Source organism: Amblyomma maculatum, chromosome 5 (genome assembly GCF_055883805.1).
Source record: "Amblyomma maculatum isolate TAMU_Amacu chromosome 5, ASM5588380v1, whole genome shotgun sequence".
NCBI classification, from domain to species: Eukaryota; Metazoa; Arthropoda; class Arachnida; order Ixodida; family Ixodidae; genus Amblyomma; species Amblyomma maculatum.
In genome coordinates this window covers 123,821,710-123,843,643 of record NC_139348.1, presented here as the reverse complement: position 1 = coordinate 123,843,643, position 21,934 = coordinate 123,821,710, and the positions used below count along the sequence as shown (strand labels likewise).

Genomic DNA, 21,934 nt, shown 5'->3' with positions numbered 1-21,934 from the left:
ATAGTCAGCGCCATGGTGTTTGTCCTTCCTCGTTTCCTTCTATCCCGTCCCTCGCGCTGTTCCATCACCGTCCTTTTCTATGTTACAGCCATCTTGCTACGGTATTTCCCCTCTTCCTGATGCTCTCTTTGGGACCCCGGACCAGCAGGCTCAAAGCTAGGTGGCTTCATTGTACACACTGACACTGCTCGCTGCCAAGCTGAACAGCTCCTGCAGCTGTTCATGGCACCTCACAGTATTCCCGACTCTGGGTAGACCTTTGGGGCAGTCGATACTTATGCGTGGGACAGCTCACTACGTGCCCAGTTTCTTGTTCAGATTGTGGTGACTTTTTGTCTGTACCTCTGTTTTGTCTTTCGTATACTCGTCTTGTGCCAATCACGTTAGTGAAGGCAAACAATAGAGCTCTGCCATATTTTGTGTGGCTGGTGAGAAATTGTTTGTTTCTTGTCCCATTGATGTAACCGTGCTTTAGTAGTGACTCCCTTGACTAAGAATTTCGCCCAGGCCCGTTCATACTGAGCGCCTGTAACATACATAGGGAAGGTAAATGAGCGAGCAGCGGTGATCAAGCAACAGGCACTATTGTCGGCGGAACGTCTTTTCCTCTTTGAATTTTAACACTGAGTTCAAAATTTGAATAGGCTGCGGCGTGAACACTTCCGTTCAGATTTGATAAAAGATGTCTACAGCACAGCTGTCGGCTCGAATGTGAAACAGAGACATGTGCAGCATTTCCTTGCGTACTACATTTATTTCGGATCTCTCGATTTAGGCTAAAATGGCCAGAAATGTGAACCTTTTCCAAAATTGCACTTAATTAAGGAAGCATGCGTTATTGAGGTATAAAAGTTGTTCCTTTGTTGCCACGCTATAAGCACTGCCGCGGAATTTGTATTCATTTTCTATAATAGCAAAGTATCAACGAAAATGATGAAAATAACTGGAAAGTAGGCAGCATAAAATATTTGAACAGGAGCGGTGAACGCCTGACTTTAATTAGAGACGCACCTATCCTCGTTATATAGAAGGACGCCATGCATTTTGCGCTTCAGATTTCCAATGCTCCAAGTACTAAAGGGGCTCCGCGATACTAACAAATAGCGCAACGACACGTTGGCCTCTGTAGAGTCCACTAAACTTATGCGTTTTGAAACACGTTATATCTGGGCTGTCATACATTCACCTGCATGCCTTGTACTGCAACATAAAGGGCACCTTTTTATGCACTCTTTCGTATGAATATGAAAAATCATGTCTAATGCAATTATTGGGCGCTTGTTCTTCCTAAATCGACGAAGCTTTATTTATATGAATGACTGCCTGTATAGACGTAAGGACCCGATATAATAACACTGTAAATGCAAGAAACTGAGACTAGCAAAGCTGCGAGTCTTCCGTTTTCAACTCGTCAGACAGGTGTTGAGACGGCGGGCAGGCCTGTGTACCGCGCGTCTTTCGCGCGCGTGCTTACACAATACGCAGTGTGGAACAAAATTTATTTCTTTACTAGAGAAGGAGCATACTACTCATCGGTACTGCTTATTTAGGTTCTCGAGCTTCTGCCGAACGTGTTTCAGTGTATACGGGCCTTCACCCGTGGGCAGCTTCAAGTTCAGTGCATCCGCTATAAGCCGTTTAGGATGGAATATGGGTAGCCTCGTTGAAATCGAAAAATTAAGTTCGTGTTTTCTTTTCTCCCTTTCACGTTTCCCGAACAGCAGTCCACACACCACGCGCACACACAGAACGCAGCAAACATGACGTGAAAGTCACATTTGAAGCTTGACTTAAAGCAGCTTGAAACCATTCAAGTCCCTGAATTTGTGCTGTTAGAGTCTCTAGTTGTGGTTAACTTTCCTTGGTCTTTACTACTTAAGGCAACATTCTGCGAAAGGCGGAAGCGACGCGGCTGCGTACGAAGCATTTCTTGTTAACAGGTCTTTAATGATGTGTTATTTTCTTTAAAGCTGATTTCCTCAACTGTAGCTTTAAACGTATGATACACTGAACCCACTGTGCTACCATCTTAATACTACTCGTGTGCTTGGCATCTGTTCTGGGGCGGAATCGTAACAGTTGTAACCTCAAGGTTTCTTCCAAAAGTGATTGGAAAACTCAGTGGTGGAATATATAGAAAGTTTTTAATATTCGAGAATCAATTTGTTCTCTCCCGTAGTGCTCAATATTTTACCGCTCTTGGAAGTTGGTACATCTGGACGTGGGCCTATGTTAGAGCTTTTACACAACGAGAACGACAGACGCCTAATCTAGGCTCACCCCTTTAGCGCAAGCAGAACAATTAGCAGGCAAACAGCACCATTGTTCTAATTTTCATATATTACCAAGTATTCTAAATGAATAGGTGTCATCATGACATGGTTGCCGGCTTTCAAACACTCTTCTACAGTGTGACAGCTTAGGACTGAATGTTAACCAGCTTGTACGTGAGATAATCGGGGCTGAATTGGAAGATTAGAGCTTAAGCAATTAGCAAATGGCTTGTACGCGAACAATGTTCAGCACTAGGGCGCATCAGATGGGATTAATTTACCCCGTTACGTGAAAACCATAGCAGCGGTAGTAAAATGTTTGCTCGTGGGCTGATGGTGTCTAGCATTTTCTGGCACTGATTGTTGATAGTTTGTGCGACTTAAGATGACCACAGAATTCCACGTCGTCTCTTCAACTCCGCCTTTCATGAAACCGCACGTTTACTACGAACATTACAAGCAACAGCAGGGTGACAGAGGCATGTTTCCTTTTTTTTATTTCCCGGGTAGCTTCCACTGCTGAGTTACAAGAAGCTTTCCAGGACGATAGGTGCTACTTCGTGGTGGCCGCTTGGCTGCAGAGCAATGCGCTGGTCTACTGCTACACAAAAAAGGTAATACAATCTTCACATGTCTCCTAAAATAAAATGTAATGTTATATCTCCTACACTAAAACTGAGTCACATTGATATTTATTTATTACATGTCTCTTTTAAAAATTTCCTAGGCTCGCACAATAGGCCCTATCCGTTCAAAAAAATGGCAATCATATCATGCTCGATCGTAGCTAAAGAGAGGGGGGCGCAGAATCACAAAACGGGTGCATGAAATAGCAAAACACTCAAAATCTACAGTGTAAAGTTCGACTACTGGTTGTCTTCTATAATCATGGCCCCTGCTTTGTCGCCGATCATCATCGTGGGGACGTTCAGATTGCCCGTCACAATGGTTGGCATGACAGATGCGTCTACCACGCGAAGACCTGCGACGCCGCGGACCCTGTAAAGAGTGAAAGTAAAAGTCTCAATCGATTATGACCCGAGCGAAGCAAAAGAAACAATGTTCGAGGGATACTTGACAGAGATCTTCTATCCGTAGGGTGTCCTGCATACTGAAGATGAACTTCTGTGGTGTTGAAAACAAAGAGTTGCACTTAAAAAAGCCTCCTCAGACATTTTCTTCAGCGAGTTTGCTTCGTGTCATCAAACATATAACAGCTACCTGTTTATGCAAGTGCCAACTATATTCGTATAAAATCCCTGCTTGTCAGTACCGTTTAAAGAATACAATTTAACTGTGAGCTCAAAATGTCTGTGTTTGCCGACTTTTAACAACAAAGCGACTACTTGTATCAGATACATAGCTTTAAAAGTTAAAATAGATCAAAACTGGTATTCCCAGCACTGAAGATTTTTCCTTGCACTCCACTTCCAATCCCTGAGCGCAGATTCACTACCTTTAGTTCCGAACAGTAATTATAAAGAGTCCATGATATCAAAGTCACTATTTTGAAGCAGACGGCGGGGAAATATTTACATTTATATTCCCAGGAATAAATGCGCCTTCTGCAGCCGATTTAATCGATTAGCATTAGCACCGAAGCAAAGAGCGGTATATGCGTTTTGCTAACAATTCATACCGTTCAGTGTATTTCTCATTGTCCCTTCTCTTTTACAAGGAATTCGCGAACCATGCACGATTGCATTGAAAGTTCGTGCTCAAGGAGTCCGTAGTACGAAAAGAAACACACCTTAGCCTGTGGTCCAACACAGAGCGACTGTCAGAACCCATGGGACACGTGCAACAAGCGTGCCACGTAGTGTGCGCAAGATGGCGAACGAGGCAGGTCAAGTAGGCGTCACTCCACATGGGGCCTTGCGACGCGCACTGGGCGAGGGGAATATCCCACAGTTCTGCTCCTACAGCCTTCATGGCCGAGCTCCTTATCAGACGCACAGCTATCTTGGCCGCTGAATGAAAGACACAACGAGCTCGAAGTCAACTCGTACCAATCTCAATCACCAGCACAGGGTTGCAGACTAAATTTGGTTTCGATTTTTTTTACTCTTGTATTCTGGCAAGTTTTTTTCACGCCTGTAACCAGATTTAGCAAATCACACAATTTCGTGGGCTCACTACAAAAGAGTAAGCTATTTAAAGAGCTGCCTAACTAGGTCTCTTGCTTACATACCCAAATGCATTGCTTAATGATGGGCGGCAGTTGCTACAAATGTACAACTAAAAAACTAACACTTTACAAAGTCGCTAACATCAAGAAAAATGTATAAAGTACAAAAAATGCAGTAAAAAAATAAGCACTTGTGTGTATTCCCACTTCGAAGTCAATGAACGCTTCAAAATAGGTCGACGAAATGTTTGTGTGTTCGAACATGACTACCCACACGAACGCAATATTGCAGGAAACTCATTTTAACGGACGTTTGAGATGCCTATTTAGTTGCACAATTAACACGCATAGGTAAAATTGTGCCAATAATACAGATTATGAGTGGACTGTGGCTCAGATGGCGTAGTTTAGTGGTCAGTGCATGTAGCACGTTGCTGCTGTATTCAGGTGTCTTGTAAGCTTCACGACTGTATTAGGTAAACAAGGGAAAAAAATGTTCAAGTAAACAATGAGCAGTTAACGGTCAGTGCTCAGATTTTTATGTCAACAACAAGATTACCGGCCAATTTATAACAACATCCGTCCAATTGCTGCGTTTACTCCCCGTGCCTCGTGTCTCGCATACACATCGCTCACGTTTAAGCATATCAGCAAACATTCGTAAGGTGGCTTGGCAAACTGCTTGATGCCGTTCAGGTTTTGTAAAACTCTGGACGAGTGGTGTTTTTATCGGCTCCTTCTATGCGACCTCGTGAGCCACTTACCATCGACAGCGGCTGCAACGTCGTGGGGATGCGACAGATAATTAGGATCAATTATAGGACGCTGTAGCGGATCCTTGGACCTTAGCTTGATGTATCCTCTTGACTTTGGCCTGTTCATCACAGGTGCCAGAGCAAATCCGGGGCTTCCGCGGTTTGGCAGGTAGTACTGGTTGTAGACCTGTTGCAATAATAAACCAGATACAGGTCAGACGCCCTATTCATTCTTGTTGAATATAGTGCGGTCGGCTTATTTTGCAGTAATCCTTTTAATTTCAAAGCTTACCCGCACCATAACAGCTTAGAAGTTTGAATGTATTCCTCTGACTTCGCTGAGCAAAACGCCTCCCCCGATATGATGAATTGCACAATTTCTGTCCGGCGACCTTGCGTCAACACAATTATTAAACATGATTTTATTTATTTTATTAAAATAAAATGGCACTATTTTACCTATTCCCGCCGGTCATGTTACCTTGTTCCAGGCAGCACAATCCTTGAGACCAACGTTGATACTGAGTTGGCCATGTGCGGCACTATCTAGAACTGGCCAACCACATAGTAGCAACACTAGAACAAGGTTTGCGCTGCTGGAGGTAGTTATGTATACAATTCAGTACCGTTAGAGCAGTCACACTGCGCATACATGCGAAAGCATGTGAAAACAAACCGAACTCGTACTGGAGCTAGAAAAACGAGCAAGTATCGAGCAGGAACTATTTTTTACCGCTCGCTTTAAATGGTTGATACGAGACAGTCATGCAAGATTTGACACACTGCCGCTGTTGTGAATTGCGCGTCATATTGATTAGCGTTGAGTGCGCGGCTAAAAAACTTGTACGCTCTCCTTGAAGGAAATAATGCTTCCTTAAAACCAACCCTGATGATTTTGAGAATATGGGGTTAGGCTATACTTTGTCAGAGGTGTAGTTATGGTGGGTGCGTTTTCTACCCCCATAGTTCATATTATCTCTGGTCAGTTACCCAGCATGGATTTTGACATTTGCTGTAGAGTCCTTTTGAGACAACTTCATAATATGCTTAACGTGTGATATCCAACATTTCTTGCTCGTATTTACACACTGACAGCACGTGCTAACACAAAAAGGCAATAAATTGCGCAACAGAGGGTTCTATGCAATAAACAATCTGTCAGATTTGTATTCACTGTGCAGCTTAGAAAAACGTGCTAAACGGTCAGAGAAGCCTTATTAATTCAAGAAACGGTAGGTGTTAGACGAAGGAATGCCAAAGCGACGCTAATATATAGAAAGACCTTAGAGTTCACATTATCAACACAGAGCAAACAAGGAATGATAAGATACATTAAGTCCTCTGCTCAAATTATGAGATTAGGAACAGCATTCGACCGCGTTTGGACAATGTCTGCTCTCCGAGGGATTCCGTAGTACACTGAGGTTTCACGACTACTTTTAGTTAACTTAGAGTTGACTCCAAATTATTTACGACATTGAGCATTAACGCCGCTCACACAATTGGATTTAGGTGGAGTCTGCCAGCGAGCATTCTAATACATTGTCAGCAGCTCACGATAACAAATTACATGAGATAGGCAATACACGTATAGAAAACCACCGATCTGGGAGGTAAGAAAGATGCGGTGGCGCTGTTGTCGACTGGGATAACTCAAGAGGCAGTGCCCTACTTTTTGAAGCTAGATCAGGGTGCCTTAGAACACGCCGCTACAAAAAGAAATTTAACAATGGAGATGACGCATGTGCTGTATGTGGAAACTCCAGTGAAACAATAGCCCATATTATACTCGAATGTAATGGTATCCATCCAGAAGTTGGTGCAGGCGCAATCACTGTTCCTGAAGCTCTGGGCTTTAGAGATAACAGTGGCCGGGTGAATAAACCGGCGGTGGAAACTAGCAAAAAACGACTGGAAGATTGGTGGTTTAAAAGCAGAGAAGTGACATAATGTTAGTAATGTAGGAACAAAATTTAATAAATAGAATGATGGTTTAGTTAACCGTTCTAAATCAATAATTAAGATATAGGGAGAAAAATGAGCATGATAGCTACTGCTACCACCCCGTTTCAAAGGGGACGCTCCTATATTCCATCCATCCATCCATGTGGAAAAAAGGATTAGTGCCCATAGAACCAAACATAGAACCAAAAGATTTCACAGTAGTTTTCTGGCTTCACAGTACACCCATGAACATCGTAGAACACATTGTGAAAATATGAAACACCATTCAGATACTAAGTATTTTAAAACACCTCGAACCATAAGAGGGTATAAGCCGGGAGCACGGCTCATGGAAAAAAGAGCAAATTAAATTACGAAACTTATTTACCGGTTTTGAAAAGCACCAATAATGAAGGCAGATAGTATGTATTTAGCGAATGTTTTGAAAAAAAAAAAAAACAACATGGTGACAAAGTACACTACGGTATTTTGAAGCCAATCAATTCCTAAAGTGTCTTGATAAATCTGCATTTAAAGACTGACATACCCTTAAAAAAGTAGCTATCCACTGGGTGCTTTTCGCATTGCTTACAGATTTGCCATGTCGGTCAACACGAGAATCGTGTTGACCGACATGGCAACACGATTCTCGTGTTGACCAACATGTCGGTCAACACGAGAATCGTATTGACCGACATGTTGCTGAAGAGGTTAAATTCATTCTGATGTACTGCCGATAACATGATAGAAACTTTCAAGCTGAAAGACATCCTCACACAGAAAGATAAACAAATTGCGCGCAGCTGCAGACAACCAAAATTCCCCGTCTGCTCGCAAAAGTCGCGTTCGCGGATGCTGTCCGCAGTTAACGAGGGCGACAACGAGACGGGCGCGAGAGCTGCCGCTTTCAGCCATCCAGACAAGATTTCCCCACCGGAAAGGAACGCGGGGTGTTCGGCCGGACGGCGACAGTAGCCCAAGTAGGGTCATCGGGAAACAAAAAGGTTCAAGTGGATCCCGGCGTCTCCCACATGGGTCAGTACCTTCAAGGCGGCCACGCGGTCATCCCCTTCGTCTGGCCGACAGCGCGCACCGGCCCTTACGACGCAGACGTTTGTGCCAGGACCATGCGGCGTCGGCGGTCAACGCTTCTCCAATTCGTCTTGCCGACGGCGCGCGGTGGCTCGTTCGACACAGGTGTGTCCCAGACTATGCGACGCCGGCAGACAGCGAGCTCCTCGTAGGCTGCCCTCTACACCGCCACAGAGGATTCCTCCTTCCCCACAAAGTCTAAACTTTCGAGGGGGCGTGTCTGTGACAGTGAAAGTGTTTCAGTTTGACATTAGAGTGTTAAGGACACTCCCTCGACGACGAGCTCGCCCTTTACCTAGGGAACCTGGTGAACACGGACCCTTTAAAACTATGTGTGTGTGTGCGGGCATCATAAGTTCTTCTCCGTAGTTCTCCGAAGTTAAATCCCACTACTAACAATGTAAATAAACCACGTTTTCGTCCTTCTACTCCCAACTCCTTCGCTCGACGGCACATCTTCCTGAGGTGGAGCGGGCGTCGATGCGGCCGAAGTTCCGTCCAGCGACACCCGGGTTCCACCTCTAACACAGCGTAGCGTTGTCTGCGCCGCCAACTTCGACTGTGGGCCCTTCTCTTCGGTTCCTTCGTCACGAAGTTTGAAAAGTGCTTTCTGAATGTAGTTTTCCGTAGTCTGCACACCTCAAACGACCGTTACTAGTAACGAAATTCAGTGCATACGGCAGCATATCAGGCTACAAGAGACTCTTGCGGGATTCAGAGGAACACCCAGCGAATAGCGAGCCTGGCGGTGATGTCTACGGCTTCACCACATATATCTTGAGCGGTGTTTTAAAATAGATTCCCTCAGAAATGACGTAGCATACTTTGTCGCACATTTGTTAAAAGGCTCTCGCCAACGTTTACCAACAGGCTAGCTCGCCCTCCCAGCTTGCACCCTCGTACGTTTCGCGGTGTTTTAAAAATACTGCGCCTCTGAAATGGCCGTTCATGCTTTCAGATCTGCTTTAGAGTGTCCAAGATTGTTGTGTAGCAAAACACATTATAGGCGGCCCGTCAAATTAGAAAACTGCTTTTACATATTTCAATTCTATGTATGCCTATGGGCGCTGTCTTTTTTTCACTACCAGTAGGCTGCGGTGTAGCGAGCGCTCCCTTTGTTTGTAAAGACGGTGTTGATCTGCACACAGATCGCTTGAGTTCGTGTTGAATACACTGGCAGCAAGCAACGCCACATCCTTTATTCCCACAGCGGAATACAACGGTATAAAATTGCTATTCGTTTACGTTCGCAGATCATTTTATTCCCTCATTTCGTGAAAAAGTGATTGCGTCCGAAATATATAATAAAATAACACCGAAGCTAAGCTCACGAGAGTATGAAAAGATCTCTTGGAAGGCATAACTATAAAAACAAATTATCATAAATATTTGCGGTACAATAAAGTTTGATAGGCAGGCTTTAGAAGCTGACTAAGGGCATTCAATACCACCAAATGATCGCAGTGTACTAACGCGAATTACGCATCGAAAACATTTTTCTTAAGAAGTGGCCATTTTTTACACTTCTACTTTCCAGGGACCATTTGTGATCAATTAGGGAGATTAATTATCAGGATCAGGCCGGACACCGTCAGCGCTAACCACATGACCGAGCAATTTTAGCTGCTGATATCCAAAGTGACATTTTTCCGGTTTGAGTGTCAAATCGGCCGAGCGAAGAGCGTCCAGTATCGTTCGCAGCCGCTTAAGATGTTGGTCAAACATTTCTGAAAACACGAAGACGGCGTCCAAATAAACCAAACAGGTTTGCCATTTAAGACCAGCAAGTACGGTGTCCATCATTCTCTGGAACGTCGCTGGCGCTGAACACAGACCGAAAGGCAATACTTTAAGTTCATATAAGCCATCGGGTGTCACAAAGGCAGTCTTTTCCCGATCGCGCTCATCCACTTCTATCTGCCAATAACCACTTTTTAAATCAATTGAGGAAAAGAACTTGGCGTTGCGAAGTCGATCGAGTGAATCGTCGATACGGGGCAACGGATATACATCTTTTTTTGTGATGTCATTCAGTTTCCTGTAATCAACGCAAAAACGTAGAGTGCCATCCTTTTTCTTAACCAACACGACTGGCGACGACCACGGACTTTTAGACGGCTGATAACATCATCATTAAGCATTTCCTGGACTTGTGTCCGAATTGCCTCACGTTCTTTGGCCGAAATACGGTACGGCTGCTGTCGAATAGGCCGGGCATCGTCAGACGTTAAGATGCGATGCTTGGTGATAGAAGTTCGCCGGACTTTCGATGATGAGGCAAAGCACGGGGCGTACTCCAGCAGTAAGGCACGCAGGGCGCGTTGTTGGCAGAAAGAAAGGTCACTGCTAACATCGATGTGGTCTCGAACACTGGGAGTATCAATAATGTCATACGCAAAACATTCAGAAACTACCTTTAACAGTTCGCCGAAAGCGATGGCAGTAGAGCGATAGAGGTGGCGAGATTCATTCGTGAAGTTCGTGACGAGAAGCTCAGAGTGACCATTGCTGAGAATAATTCAGCTTCGAGCTGCACAGATGCCATGAGAAAATAAAAGCGAACGGTTGCTTTCAGCTATTATCGGCCCGTCACGAAGCCCGTCGCACACAACACTCACAAACACGTTGGAGCGGGGAGGCACTGAAACACACTCGGCTGAAACCCGTAGGGCGCACGTACGTTGGCCATCGGTGGGGCTAGCAGCCGCTTTCTCCTTTGAGAACGAGACCGTTCGCTGTCGGAGATCGATGATGGCGCCATATTCCCGCAGGAAATCCACACCGAGAATCAAATCACGAGAACATTCCCGGAGAACGACGCAGCTGACAACGAACGTTGACGTACGAATCTGGATTCTAGCCGTGCACTGTCCAATAGGAGTAATTACATGCCCCCCAGCCGTGCGTATTTGCGTGCTACACCATGGTATCATAACCTTACCAAGGTTCGCTGCCAGTTTCCCGCTCAAAATCGAATAGTCTGCTCCGGTATCCACTAAAGCGCTGACATTATGACCATCGATGCACACAGGGATGTCCAGCGATAGCCGGTCTCGTGAACCAAATGCTGTCGTTTCTGCTCCAAAATCCATATCTGTCCTCATTGGGGGGACTTCTTTGTGCTGACATTTAGCGGCCCCGCCCCCGGAGGTCGCTCTACTCAGTTTTCCCGGTGGGGGCTTGGCGAGCGACCAGGCGGTGCTCGCGGGAAGTCACCAGTTGTGGAAGGGGTTTGCCGACGTGGGGATGGAGACCTGGATTGTCGGCGCGCCATCCGGAGGCTCTCTTGTGCGAGGTTGTCTCCAATGTCACGAGGTAGTTGTCCGAACGTGCTTCTAGGTGCGTTGGTGTAAAAACCCTCCGGTCCGAGTTCCCGATAAGGGCACCACCGGAAAATGTGACAAGGTTCCCCTCAGTGGTAGCAAAGGCGGCGGCTCCGAGGGGCCTGTCAGACGTCCGTTCGTCGAATGTTTGATCGCGCTGGCCGCACGTACTGCGTTGACTGCTGTACAGGAATGTATTGCGTTGGCTGCTGGACGGGCATGCACTGGGTTGGTGGTAACGTAGACAACGGAGCTTGGACGGGAACTGGGCGTCGGAGAATGTCAGCGTAAGTTGGACGAGAATAATCAGGAATAGGGGTACTTTGAGCTTCAGCAACATGCAGAGATGGCTGCGTGACTTGCTGAATCTCTTCGCGGATCATATGTGCGAAAGAATCACCCCTGGGTTGGAACGTGCCACAAACCTTCTGCAGTTCCTCGCGTACAATTGCACGAATAAGATCTCGGAGCTGTTCAGTATTGCTTACAGCAGCTGTAAGAGGCTCGGCAGCAGTGGTAGCGAGGATTGGGCTGTCGTAGACCGCCGAGCGGCGCTGGTGTAGGAGCTTTTCCATGGTGACTGCCTCTGTTAAAAATGAGGTAACTGTAGTTGGTGGGCTACGTATAAGACAAGCAAAAAGCTGTTCTTTAACCCCATGCATCAGGTGGCGCAGCTTTCTCTTTTCAGACATGTTGGGATCCGCACGTCGAAATAGTTTTGTCATGTCCTCAACATACATCATGACGGACTCGTTTGGCATCTGTTTCCGAGATTGTAGAGCACGTTCTGCTCGTTCGCGCCTATCCAGGCTGACATACGCCTCTACGATAAGACGGCGGAACTGAGGCCATGATGTTATTGTGCCTTCTCGGTTCTCATACCATCTCAAAGCATGGTCTTTCAGGCAGAAAATGGCGTTCCGTAGCTTTAAGTTGTCGTCCCATTGATTAAAAGATGCGACTTGTTCGAACTGAGTTAGCCAATCCTCAACGTCTTCATGCGCAGTGCCATGGAACGATTTCGGCACTCGGGGGTTTTGAAAGTAAACAGGAGTACCTTGCATGACCGACGTAGTGCTTTGCGTGGCTGGCCGGAGGCTCGTTGTTGAAGTGGACTCCAAGGGCCCGAGTTCGGGAGGAAGGCCCAGGTTCCTCCGGCTGACGCGATGAACTGGCGTGTCCACAGGCAAAAGCTCGGTGTCGTTGGTTCGCGGAGGGGTGTGCAACATTGAGAGGACAATTACCCCGCACCTCCACCAAAACTGTCACGAAGACAGGGATTTATGGGTATCGGCAACAGGGCCAGATACACACAGTCAAGACAGAGGTTCCCGGGAAATGGTAACACGAAGACACAAGCTCAAGAGTCCACAGTCCTAGCTAGCCGAAGCGCGCGAGAGTCTCCAACTTCTTCGTCGTTGGAGCGCTACCTCGAACCGTCAGGTGGCAGTATATTACTTCTCTTGTTTGCTCTGCCTGGTCATTACAGAGCTAAGCACGAACCACTACCCGTTGTGCAGTGTAATCAAAGAGAATAATAAAAAGGTGTCCTCACATCTTCACGCAGACCCATATTCTTCAGAAACTTCTGTGTGGGCGTGGCTGAAGATGAGATTGACTGTAGGGCGATCTCCGCATCCGGGAACTGCAGTGACTCATCCACATATCGTGTGCTGACAAAAGCGAGAACTTCAATGCTTCCCGGAATAGAAAGGGGTCCTGCATTACAAATACACTACACATGAAACAGACTTTCTTATTGTCATAAGAAAAATTGTTTCTTTAAGAATGCAATACGAAGTTAAGCTACCCACTTACAAGCTAATTAAGGAATTTTCCAGTTGAGCAGTAGAGGCTATATCTGAATGAAATAACTCGCGGCGCCATTACTGTCATAAGTATGAGGCCGCAGTTATTTCAAGTGTGGTAACTTCTAAAAGCGTACTGCTCGGCATAGGGGTAAAGCAAGGCAGGAGTAGCACGAAATGAATAGCGAAAGAAAGGCTCAATGTTTTAAATTCTATTACAAGCTTCCTTATATTTTGCACTGTGTTTAGAAAGCACGATGCATTTGCAGAATTATATCCCGTGTGAAGAGCGTAGAACAATCCTTGAGCTTACGCAAGCTCGGGGTGCACGATCACCTCAAAATCACAAAGGATTAAAAGGAAATAAAATGCTATGTTATAGTGACGACGTGGCGACATAACGAAAGGAGCATTTAAGCTATCATTTCATTTATTAATGCTGTCGGTCATCATAACAAGCTGCAACAGGAGCGAAAAATACAAAACAAATCTCAATAGCAAAATGAGTAATACAGAGCATGATGAAAACCAATAGTCAATCAAAAGTCGTCTCCGTTTACACACAAAGAAAACAAAAATGCATCACACAAAAATCGAGACAACAGCCATCTTACACAACAGCAATATGTCCTCATCGTCCTGTGCTTGTGCCATAGATAAAAGTTTCAAAATGGCGTAGAATTTCACATAATGATCACGACCGAACAGCAGAATCTGGAAGAGAGTTGCAGTCTTTACAAGTTCGCGGAAAATAAGTAAACTTGAAACAATTCTTTTTACAGTCGGCAATGGGATGACCTTACTATGACGATGCCTTCATGCCTGATTAGTGATGTATTGTCTCATGGAGTAAGGCAGCAGAACAGGTGACAACACAAAACATCAGAAGCACACACAAACACAAGGACAACGCTGCACTTACAACTATATTGACCAGAAGAAGAGATGTGTGACCAACTAGCTCAACGTTCAGCACTAACGTGTTAAATTTGGCGTGTTGGTATATGTCTTGAACAAATATATAACATCGCAAAGAGACATAGATGAGGCGAGACGACAAGGACGGTTGTGATCTTCCAACTTTTATTGCGAACGAATCGCGTGAACATATATACTCTGAAACAATCCGGCGTCACTGTCAATGCATGCTCAAATAAGTGCGTTCTTTTTCAGAAAGAGTGATAGAGGCAGAACTAACACATGCTTCTCCCCGAATACATATCAGTTCATATCGTCATATTGTCAGTCCACAGTCCTAGCTAGCCGAAGCACGGGAGAGTCTAACTTCTTCGTCGTTCAAGCGCTACCTCGAACCGTCAGGTGGCAATATTCTACGACTTCTCGTGCTACACGTTGTTTGCTCTTATTTTTTTTAATAACAGTGCAAGCAAGATCTGGGGAACAGTCCTTACAAGTAAGGCAGTGGGTGGCCAGAAAACCTTCAAAATCTTTGCCGTCACGGGCATTTTTTACATTTTTGGCGTGTTCTCTCAACCTATCATTCATAAATCTCCCAGTTTGTTTTTTCCAGTTTAACGGAATTTCGTATACTACGCCTTCTGCGCATTCAACGAAGGGCCGCCGATGCTTCCTTCCGCAGTTTATTTGCTTGGTTATCTCCGGTTATCTCCGGTTATCTCATTTTGCACAGTTTTGACAGTTTGTGCGGAGCAGAGAAAACTACTTTCACGTCGTACCGCTGCGCAACTTTTTTTCAGGTTGTATGACAGTTTGTGAATGTACGGTATCACAGCTACCTTTTGCCTACGCTGTGCGCGGGCGTCACACTTATTCGTATCGGTACGCATCATTTTGAGGAGGCCTTCAGCAACCGAGATGATAAGGTGCTGCGGATAGCCGGCACTGCTCAGCCTTTCGGCTTGATTTTTGAGCGCTTCTGCGATGAGATGCGAACAGCTTTTGCCAAGGGCGTTTTTAAAGCAAGATGTGGAAATGGCTCTTCTTAAGAGCTTTGAGGGGGCGGAGTTGAAAGGCAGAAGCGGCTTTCTGGCGCGCGGTTCATGTCCCTAGCAGACACCGTCCCCTTTAAAATGGAGCCGCATATCTATAAACCTAATTTGGCCATTTACTGGCAGTTCAGGTGTTAGGTCAAGAGGGTTCATCACCGTTCCAAATGTAGCCATTATCTTTCTAGTAACACATTCAACTTCCTGTGCGTCACAACCTACAACAACTAAAAAGTCATATACAAACCGAAAGACCCTGAGTACGTTTCGGTCTTTCATGGACGCGATTAAAAGACGATTTAAATGAGCAAGTACTAGGTCACAAGGCCTGGGGCAATGCAAGACCCAAGGCATATGCCCTGCTTTTCCAGCTACGGTGTCCCTTCAAATTTAACTTATGTTGACTGTAAATAAAAAGGTTAAAAGCTCTAAAAACATCAGACTGGAACTTCAGTTGTGTTCTGGAAGGCAATGCAGCCAAATTTGTGAATAGAATGCTCAACTTATTCAAGAATTAGTTTGTGAAGAAGAGAATAAAAAAGACCTTTAACGTCAATTGAGAAGGCTTGGTAGCACTTGTCATTATTATTAGTAAAACATTATGAAACCTGGTTGGAGTTTCGTCGGTCTTCACCAATTATCCAAATGTATCCCTGACCAAAGTCAAGACCCACGCAAAGAAACTTTGCGAACGGTTAAACCTTTCAGAGCTTGTGAAGGCGATCGATATGAGCAAGAATAACTTTTTAAATGTATATTTTAGCGCGAAAACCCATAAGGTACATGTGCCCCTAAGGACTATTGTCTCTGAATCTGGAACATGGCAGCATTTGTCGCAGGTTTTTTTACAACGACAACTTAAGCTTTTACCCGTGGACGACCCGTGTTTGGTCAACAACTAACCAGGAACATATCTCATGATTATGTTTTTCTCCATCGCATTGTGACACAAGTAGGCTCATCCTGACATGTCATTAAGCTGTGTTCAAAGCCTTGGAATTTTAAGCACCGTTTCGCATTCGGAATGTATGGGCGGACTTCGCGATGAAGGTATGCAGCATGAATGGATTAAAGCACAGTTTTACTCTTGAATGTTATAACTGCGTGTTTAATCTTGATTTCTCCGGATAGTTATTCAGCAGGCTGTAATGACGCCTTGTTCGACTAGTTCTCCATCAGTTCTTTGTGGCAGTTCCAATTCAGATATGACGTCCTTTGTTTGGTTGAGGATGCTGTGAGGAATGACAGTTGTACGCAAAACTCGCCAAAATTTTCAAACGAAGTTTTTGACGTTCACCTTTGGCATCTATTTCAAGAAGGAGGTCTCTATTTCTGGTTTTGGCTTTGTAGCTCTTGCCAATGCTATTCTTGAGCGTTTTTGCAAAGATGAAAAGATGAAAGTAGACAGATTCGGTAACCAGTTATACAGTAATTGAGTAGACTATGAAAAACTGGTAATGCTTCCAGTTTCTGTGGGGTCAGTTTTTTCAATTCGGTGTGACCCTGTTTTCAGGAGCCGATTAGGTTTTTTTTTGCATATTTATCCATATGGCATGCACGGACAAAGATTTCGTAATATTCTGTCACCTCTAATTCACGCTTATATACAGAGGAAGGTGCCGGGGCCTCCCGCCTGGTAGACAGAAGAGAAACCCATCGGCCGAAGCTTGACCACGGCTACAACCACCCCCATTCATTGTTTCTTCGCTCCATCTGTCAACCTATCCCCACGGTACGGATAACAGCCTCGGTATGGAGGTTAGGGGTCCGTGATGGCGGCAAGCACTAGCACCTCGTTTCACAAGCTGTCCCTGCGTGGCCACCTATAGGTAAAGGTGAGTTAATTAATTCGTAGTTAGATACCAGGCACGCGGTAGTACAAATTGTGACGCAACGCTATACCACACGTTCTTATCACCTGAGCAAAGTCTAAGAATATCCTAGGCATACATACCTGATCTCCAGTACTTGTAATCTGTCAGTGTCGACAACTGGACGAGGTCAATGCCGAATGGTCCTGTCATGGTAGCGGCGATTCCATCCACGTGCATATGATCCTGAAGGTTATGGCCGACGGGGAGGTCAGCGATGACGGGAATCTAAGGTACAGGAGAGGAAACAAAATTGCGTTGGCGTCTTATTAGCAACGCTTGCAGACCCGTGAGTTATAATCCTTGCTAGGCGCATATGCTATTCTGTACTACTATATTATTGTATCATTTACTAATATTAATTATATTTCATTGAAGCATTGAAACATTCATTCCCGTGACAGACACCATTACCTCGTACAAAGTACCCCCTGATTCAAAAGGCTATATTTTTCTTCTTCCCCGAACGGCTTGACAAAATTAGGAACCCATAAGTCGGAAGTAAAAATCTTGACTACGTTACTTGGGATAAATTTCAGATGGGAATTTCAACGATCTTCAATTATTACTTTATGCTGCTTTTGACAACAGCCACGCGGCTTTGCGAACAGCTTTCTCCGTCAGACTGTTGCTTGCACTGTTTGGCGAGAATGCTTTTTTTTTAAATCCATTAAAATTTATGTCTTGAAATCGTTTTGGGGTAGGGAGTTTGTTATTTGATGTATACGCCTGCTTTTATTATGATCTGTGTCCTATCTTATTTTCTGTGTGATGGCTCGAGGATGTTGTGAACAAATGAATGAAAATCTAAGAAACCGTTTTAGATCGACACCCATACTCAACGCAAGAGCAGAGTTTGCTATCGTGCCAGGGGTTGTCTTTCAGCCAAGTGAAGCGTCGAACTTTCAAAGCCAGCCCCTAATAATATTAGTGTTTACTAGTGAGCATGACCAATTCGTTACCTTACTACCTCATTACCAATCCACTAGCGCCAGAGCCACCTTCCACGTCGTAGTTGGCTGGTTGGACAAGCAATGATTATTCGGCGGTTTGTGCGGCGCAGTGATATCACATGCTTTCGCAAAGTTAAGAGGAGCAGCACCTAGGGTATTTTATCTGGGATGGAAGACTGAGATAGGAATTAATTTTCTTGGTATGTTGGATGTCGATTCAAGCATTTTGCTTCTACCCATTGAGGAAAAAAATTAGTACTCTTCAAGAACTTAGCGTTAATTAAATTGCACCAGGGCTTGTAGAAGGTTTAAAATATTCTATTAACTTTTCTATTCCTTGGGTATCGACGTGTATTGCATCCATCATTGAAAATTGACGATCTTCCACTATTAGAAACGTGATGTTAGGGGAAAGAAGAAAATTACGACAAAATGTTTCATTCAGAATTTGAGGACAGTCAGTATCAGCGACAGTTGAGCCGTTTTTATCGATCAGTTTAATTGACTGCTTTCTGTTAGGATTAATGGTACGCGAAAATGTTTTGGGATCATTTGTAAGAATATTCGGTAGAGTAAGTGGTAGGAAGTGTACCTTTGCATTTTTCATTGCTGATACATACGTGCTATTTGCCGCTTGATAATTGTTCCATTTAGAAACAAAGGTAGATTTTTTAACAATGCGGTAAGATTAATTTTTTTTTTTTTTGTTAGAAAGCCTTATTATGTACGACAAAGCATTTTTATCGGTTGTGATAGTGCGCGGAGGGATATATCTTTCCGTTAATTTTACCAGTGCAAATGCTCCAGTTCACTTCCGTCTACCGGCTATCGAAATCTGCTAAATATACATCGAGAAATGAAGATAGATCGTTAACGGCCCGAGAATCAGCTCGGCTAAAATCGTGGATACGCTCGATTTTCTTGTCAGCGTTATTGGATGGAATGCTGAAATTAAATGAGAGTAGAGAGTGGCCACTTATGTCAGGCATGCAGGTCAAGTGAGAAATGAGGTCATAATGGGATGGTAATAGCAAATCTAATGTGTTAGCAGTCCAAATCCAATTCCAAATTTTTTGTTCAGTATTTTGTACAAAAAATACTAGGGCAGGAACAAAACGCTACTGTACTGGAAGCTGAACTAGTAGTGGTAACTGATACCCGGGACGGTTGCGTTACTAGTTGAGAAAGAAAAAAATTGAACATAGGTTCAAGAACTTTTTCCACAGTTGATTCTTGCGACAATGGAAACGTTTTAAGAGTTGATTCTGAAGGCTATGTCAGCTCAGGAAAGTTAAAATCACCCAACAAAGTAATGGGTGCTGCTGGGTGCCGCGTAACAACAAAGTTAAGCACATCATGCAGTTCTGATTTGAACGTGCAAGGATAATTGGGAGGTCGATAACATACACCAAAAAGGCATTTTTGATACTTTAGTTCCACGCATGCTCAAACAAAATCTAGGTTAGTTTGCACAGGAATATGATAGGAGTGTATTGTTTTAGATACAGCAACCAAGACACCACCGCCTGGTCGCAAGGTGCGATCGCATCGATAAACTGAAAAACTGGATGAATCATCAAATATCTCACTCCCGTGTATGTTAGAATGAAGCCAGGTTTCTGTTATTGCGATAATATGAGCCTCGTACGTGTCGACAGCGGAATTATACAATTCGCGTTTATTAATAATGCTTCTTGCATTAGCGAAAAGAACATTAGGAAGGGTCACATTTTCAACAGAATTACAAACGAGTCACTCAAAGATTGCTGGGCTGAAATGACTGTGATGAAGTTGATGGACGGGCTGTTGGCGGCGATAAATGTATATTTTCCACACAAGGGGTAATTTCATGTTGGTAACTGGCTTGACTGGGGTACTAGAAAGCTTAAGTAAAGATTTTGAAGCCTAATTCCAATCGCACCGAACGCTATCAATAAATAAATTATCTAAATGCAGCTGTACACGAAAACCATTGCTGCGAAAAGAAGCCGAGGCATCCCAGAGTTTCTCGTGCACTACGATGGACTTTACGTCGTTATTACCCTTATCGGTGACGTCACTTATCAGATTGCGCGTCAAACTGAGACATGTCCCCGTTCGTCGAAGAGAGAACTCTCATGTTGCGCGCTTGAAGCCCTGGAACTCTCGTGAGACTCCGTTACTCGCCCAGAGGGCGTCGGTTGCGCAGAGTGAAATCGTAATGGCCGCAAAGAAGAATAGGCGCTAGAGGCTGTGGAGGAGAACGATGTTTGTTGGTAGGGCGCGCGCAGAGACTGAGAGGCTAATAGCTGCCCTACAGAAAAAATTGTATGAGGCAATAACCTTATATTTTCTCCCAAAATCTCACTCATTTCACAGAAGAAATCACATACAAGTCATATAATTGCGTAAGGTCTCAGTTTCTTCTACATGATCATAAATTATGTACGATATTTTATGATAATGATGGGCGCCGTATGAGAGTATGCGATTAGATGAGATTTTATGAGGTTATTGCCCCGTAGAACTTTTGGTTTTTCAGTAGGGTGACAAGGCGTCTCTGACACCCCGATATTCGTGAAGGCCTTCGAGAGTAACATAATGATCACCTCATTTTGTACATGGCAAAGATAAACTTGATTCGGTACAGAAAAAGGCTATCAGAATAATTTTTAACCGGTATGATGGGCACTTTTTCACTTCAAAGCATCACAAGGTGTTATCACTGAAATTCATCAAGCATCGACGACCCTGTGATCGTCTTATGCTATACAAAAGTGTGCAGAAGTTCGTTTCTTTAACTGCCTCAATTCTATTCAATAGTTGTTCTGCACGTGCGACCCGCCGAACCAATCCTATGAATGTCATGCCGTTCAGGTGTTTCATTGATTGCATAAATTTTCTTTTTTTTTCTTCTTGTGCATACAGTTGGGATATTGAATGAATTTGACGGTGCGCTCCGACAGCTACCACCTGAGCAGATTGTACAAAAAGTGCCTCTTTATGTATTTAACATTTTTTTGTTTTTATGTAACTACCAATGCAATGCCTCAAAACTTGAGACAGCAATATTTGTAAATAATAATAATAATAATAATAATAATAATAATAATAATAATAATAATAATAATAATAATAATAATAATAATAATAATAATAATAATAATAATAATAATAATAATAATAATAATAATAATAATAATCTATTATTATTCTCCTCTTCATTCCCACTCCCCTCTGGACAGGATGCAGTGGTTATTTAACTCTTTTTGTCCTCACCTTGACATCTTCCAAAACTCGCTCTGTTCATTTACATTGGATGTTCGTAGCGTTGTATTCTAAATAGTACTTTATCACTTAAAACTCCCACTTTCTAACCTTACATTGTATTTACTTCACTTTTTGCTTTTTCTCCTGTTCAGTGCTGTCTGTATCGTGAACTACTTTTTATCCGTTTCTTACTTATATTTCAACTTTAAACTTTATATTCGAATCTTACTGCCCCTTGTTCAATTTTACTTCTTTATTGTATTATTCTGTATTTCTAGCCAGTGTTTTAAGTACCATGCACTTGTTGCGCCTGGAAGGGTTGTTTATTTTATGTATATTTCTATATTACTATAATCAATGTCAGTTATTTGTTTTTTTTTTTTCTCCTCTATCTACCGTTCTTTTTTTTTTCTTTATTTCCTGGTGTGCTAAAACATTCTCTCACTGTGTATATAAGTGATGCTACTCATTGTTTGCTTACTCTCCGTGATACTTTTCGTCTGTTTCATTTCATGTATTATTTATTTCTTTTTTTGTGTTCTCTCTGTGTGTGTAAACATGTTTGTGCTTT

The 21,934-nt window shown here is 43.7% G+C and overlaps 1 protein-coding gene across 1 annotated transcript in view; it reads right to left on the bottom strand.

The window, feature by feature from the left end:
- Positions 1–2,768: 2,768 nt before the first annotated feature.
- The window catches only part of LOC146189420 (uncharacterized), a 43,537-nt gene continuing 24,371 nt past the window's right edge, over positions 2,769–21,934 (bottom strand). Inside the window, exons 7-11 of the mRNA XM_084604247.1 lie at positions 17,245–17,389; positions 13,071–13,234; positions 5,166–5,343; positions 4,024–4,243; positions 2,769–3,272 (exon numbers count right to left, since the gene is read on the bottom strand). Coding sequence (XP_084460373.1) covers positions 3,140–3,272; positions 4,024–4,243; positions 5,166–5,343; positions 13,071–13,234; positions 17,245–17,389 — 840 coding nt within the window. The 3' untranslated portion in view covers positions 2,769–3,139. The remainder of the gene's footprint in view (positions 3,273–4,023; positions 4,244–5,165; positions 5,344–13,070; positions 13,235–17,244; positions 17,390–21,934) is intronic.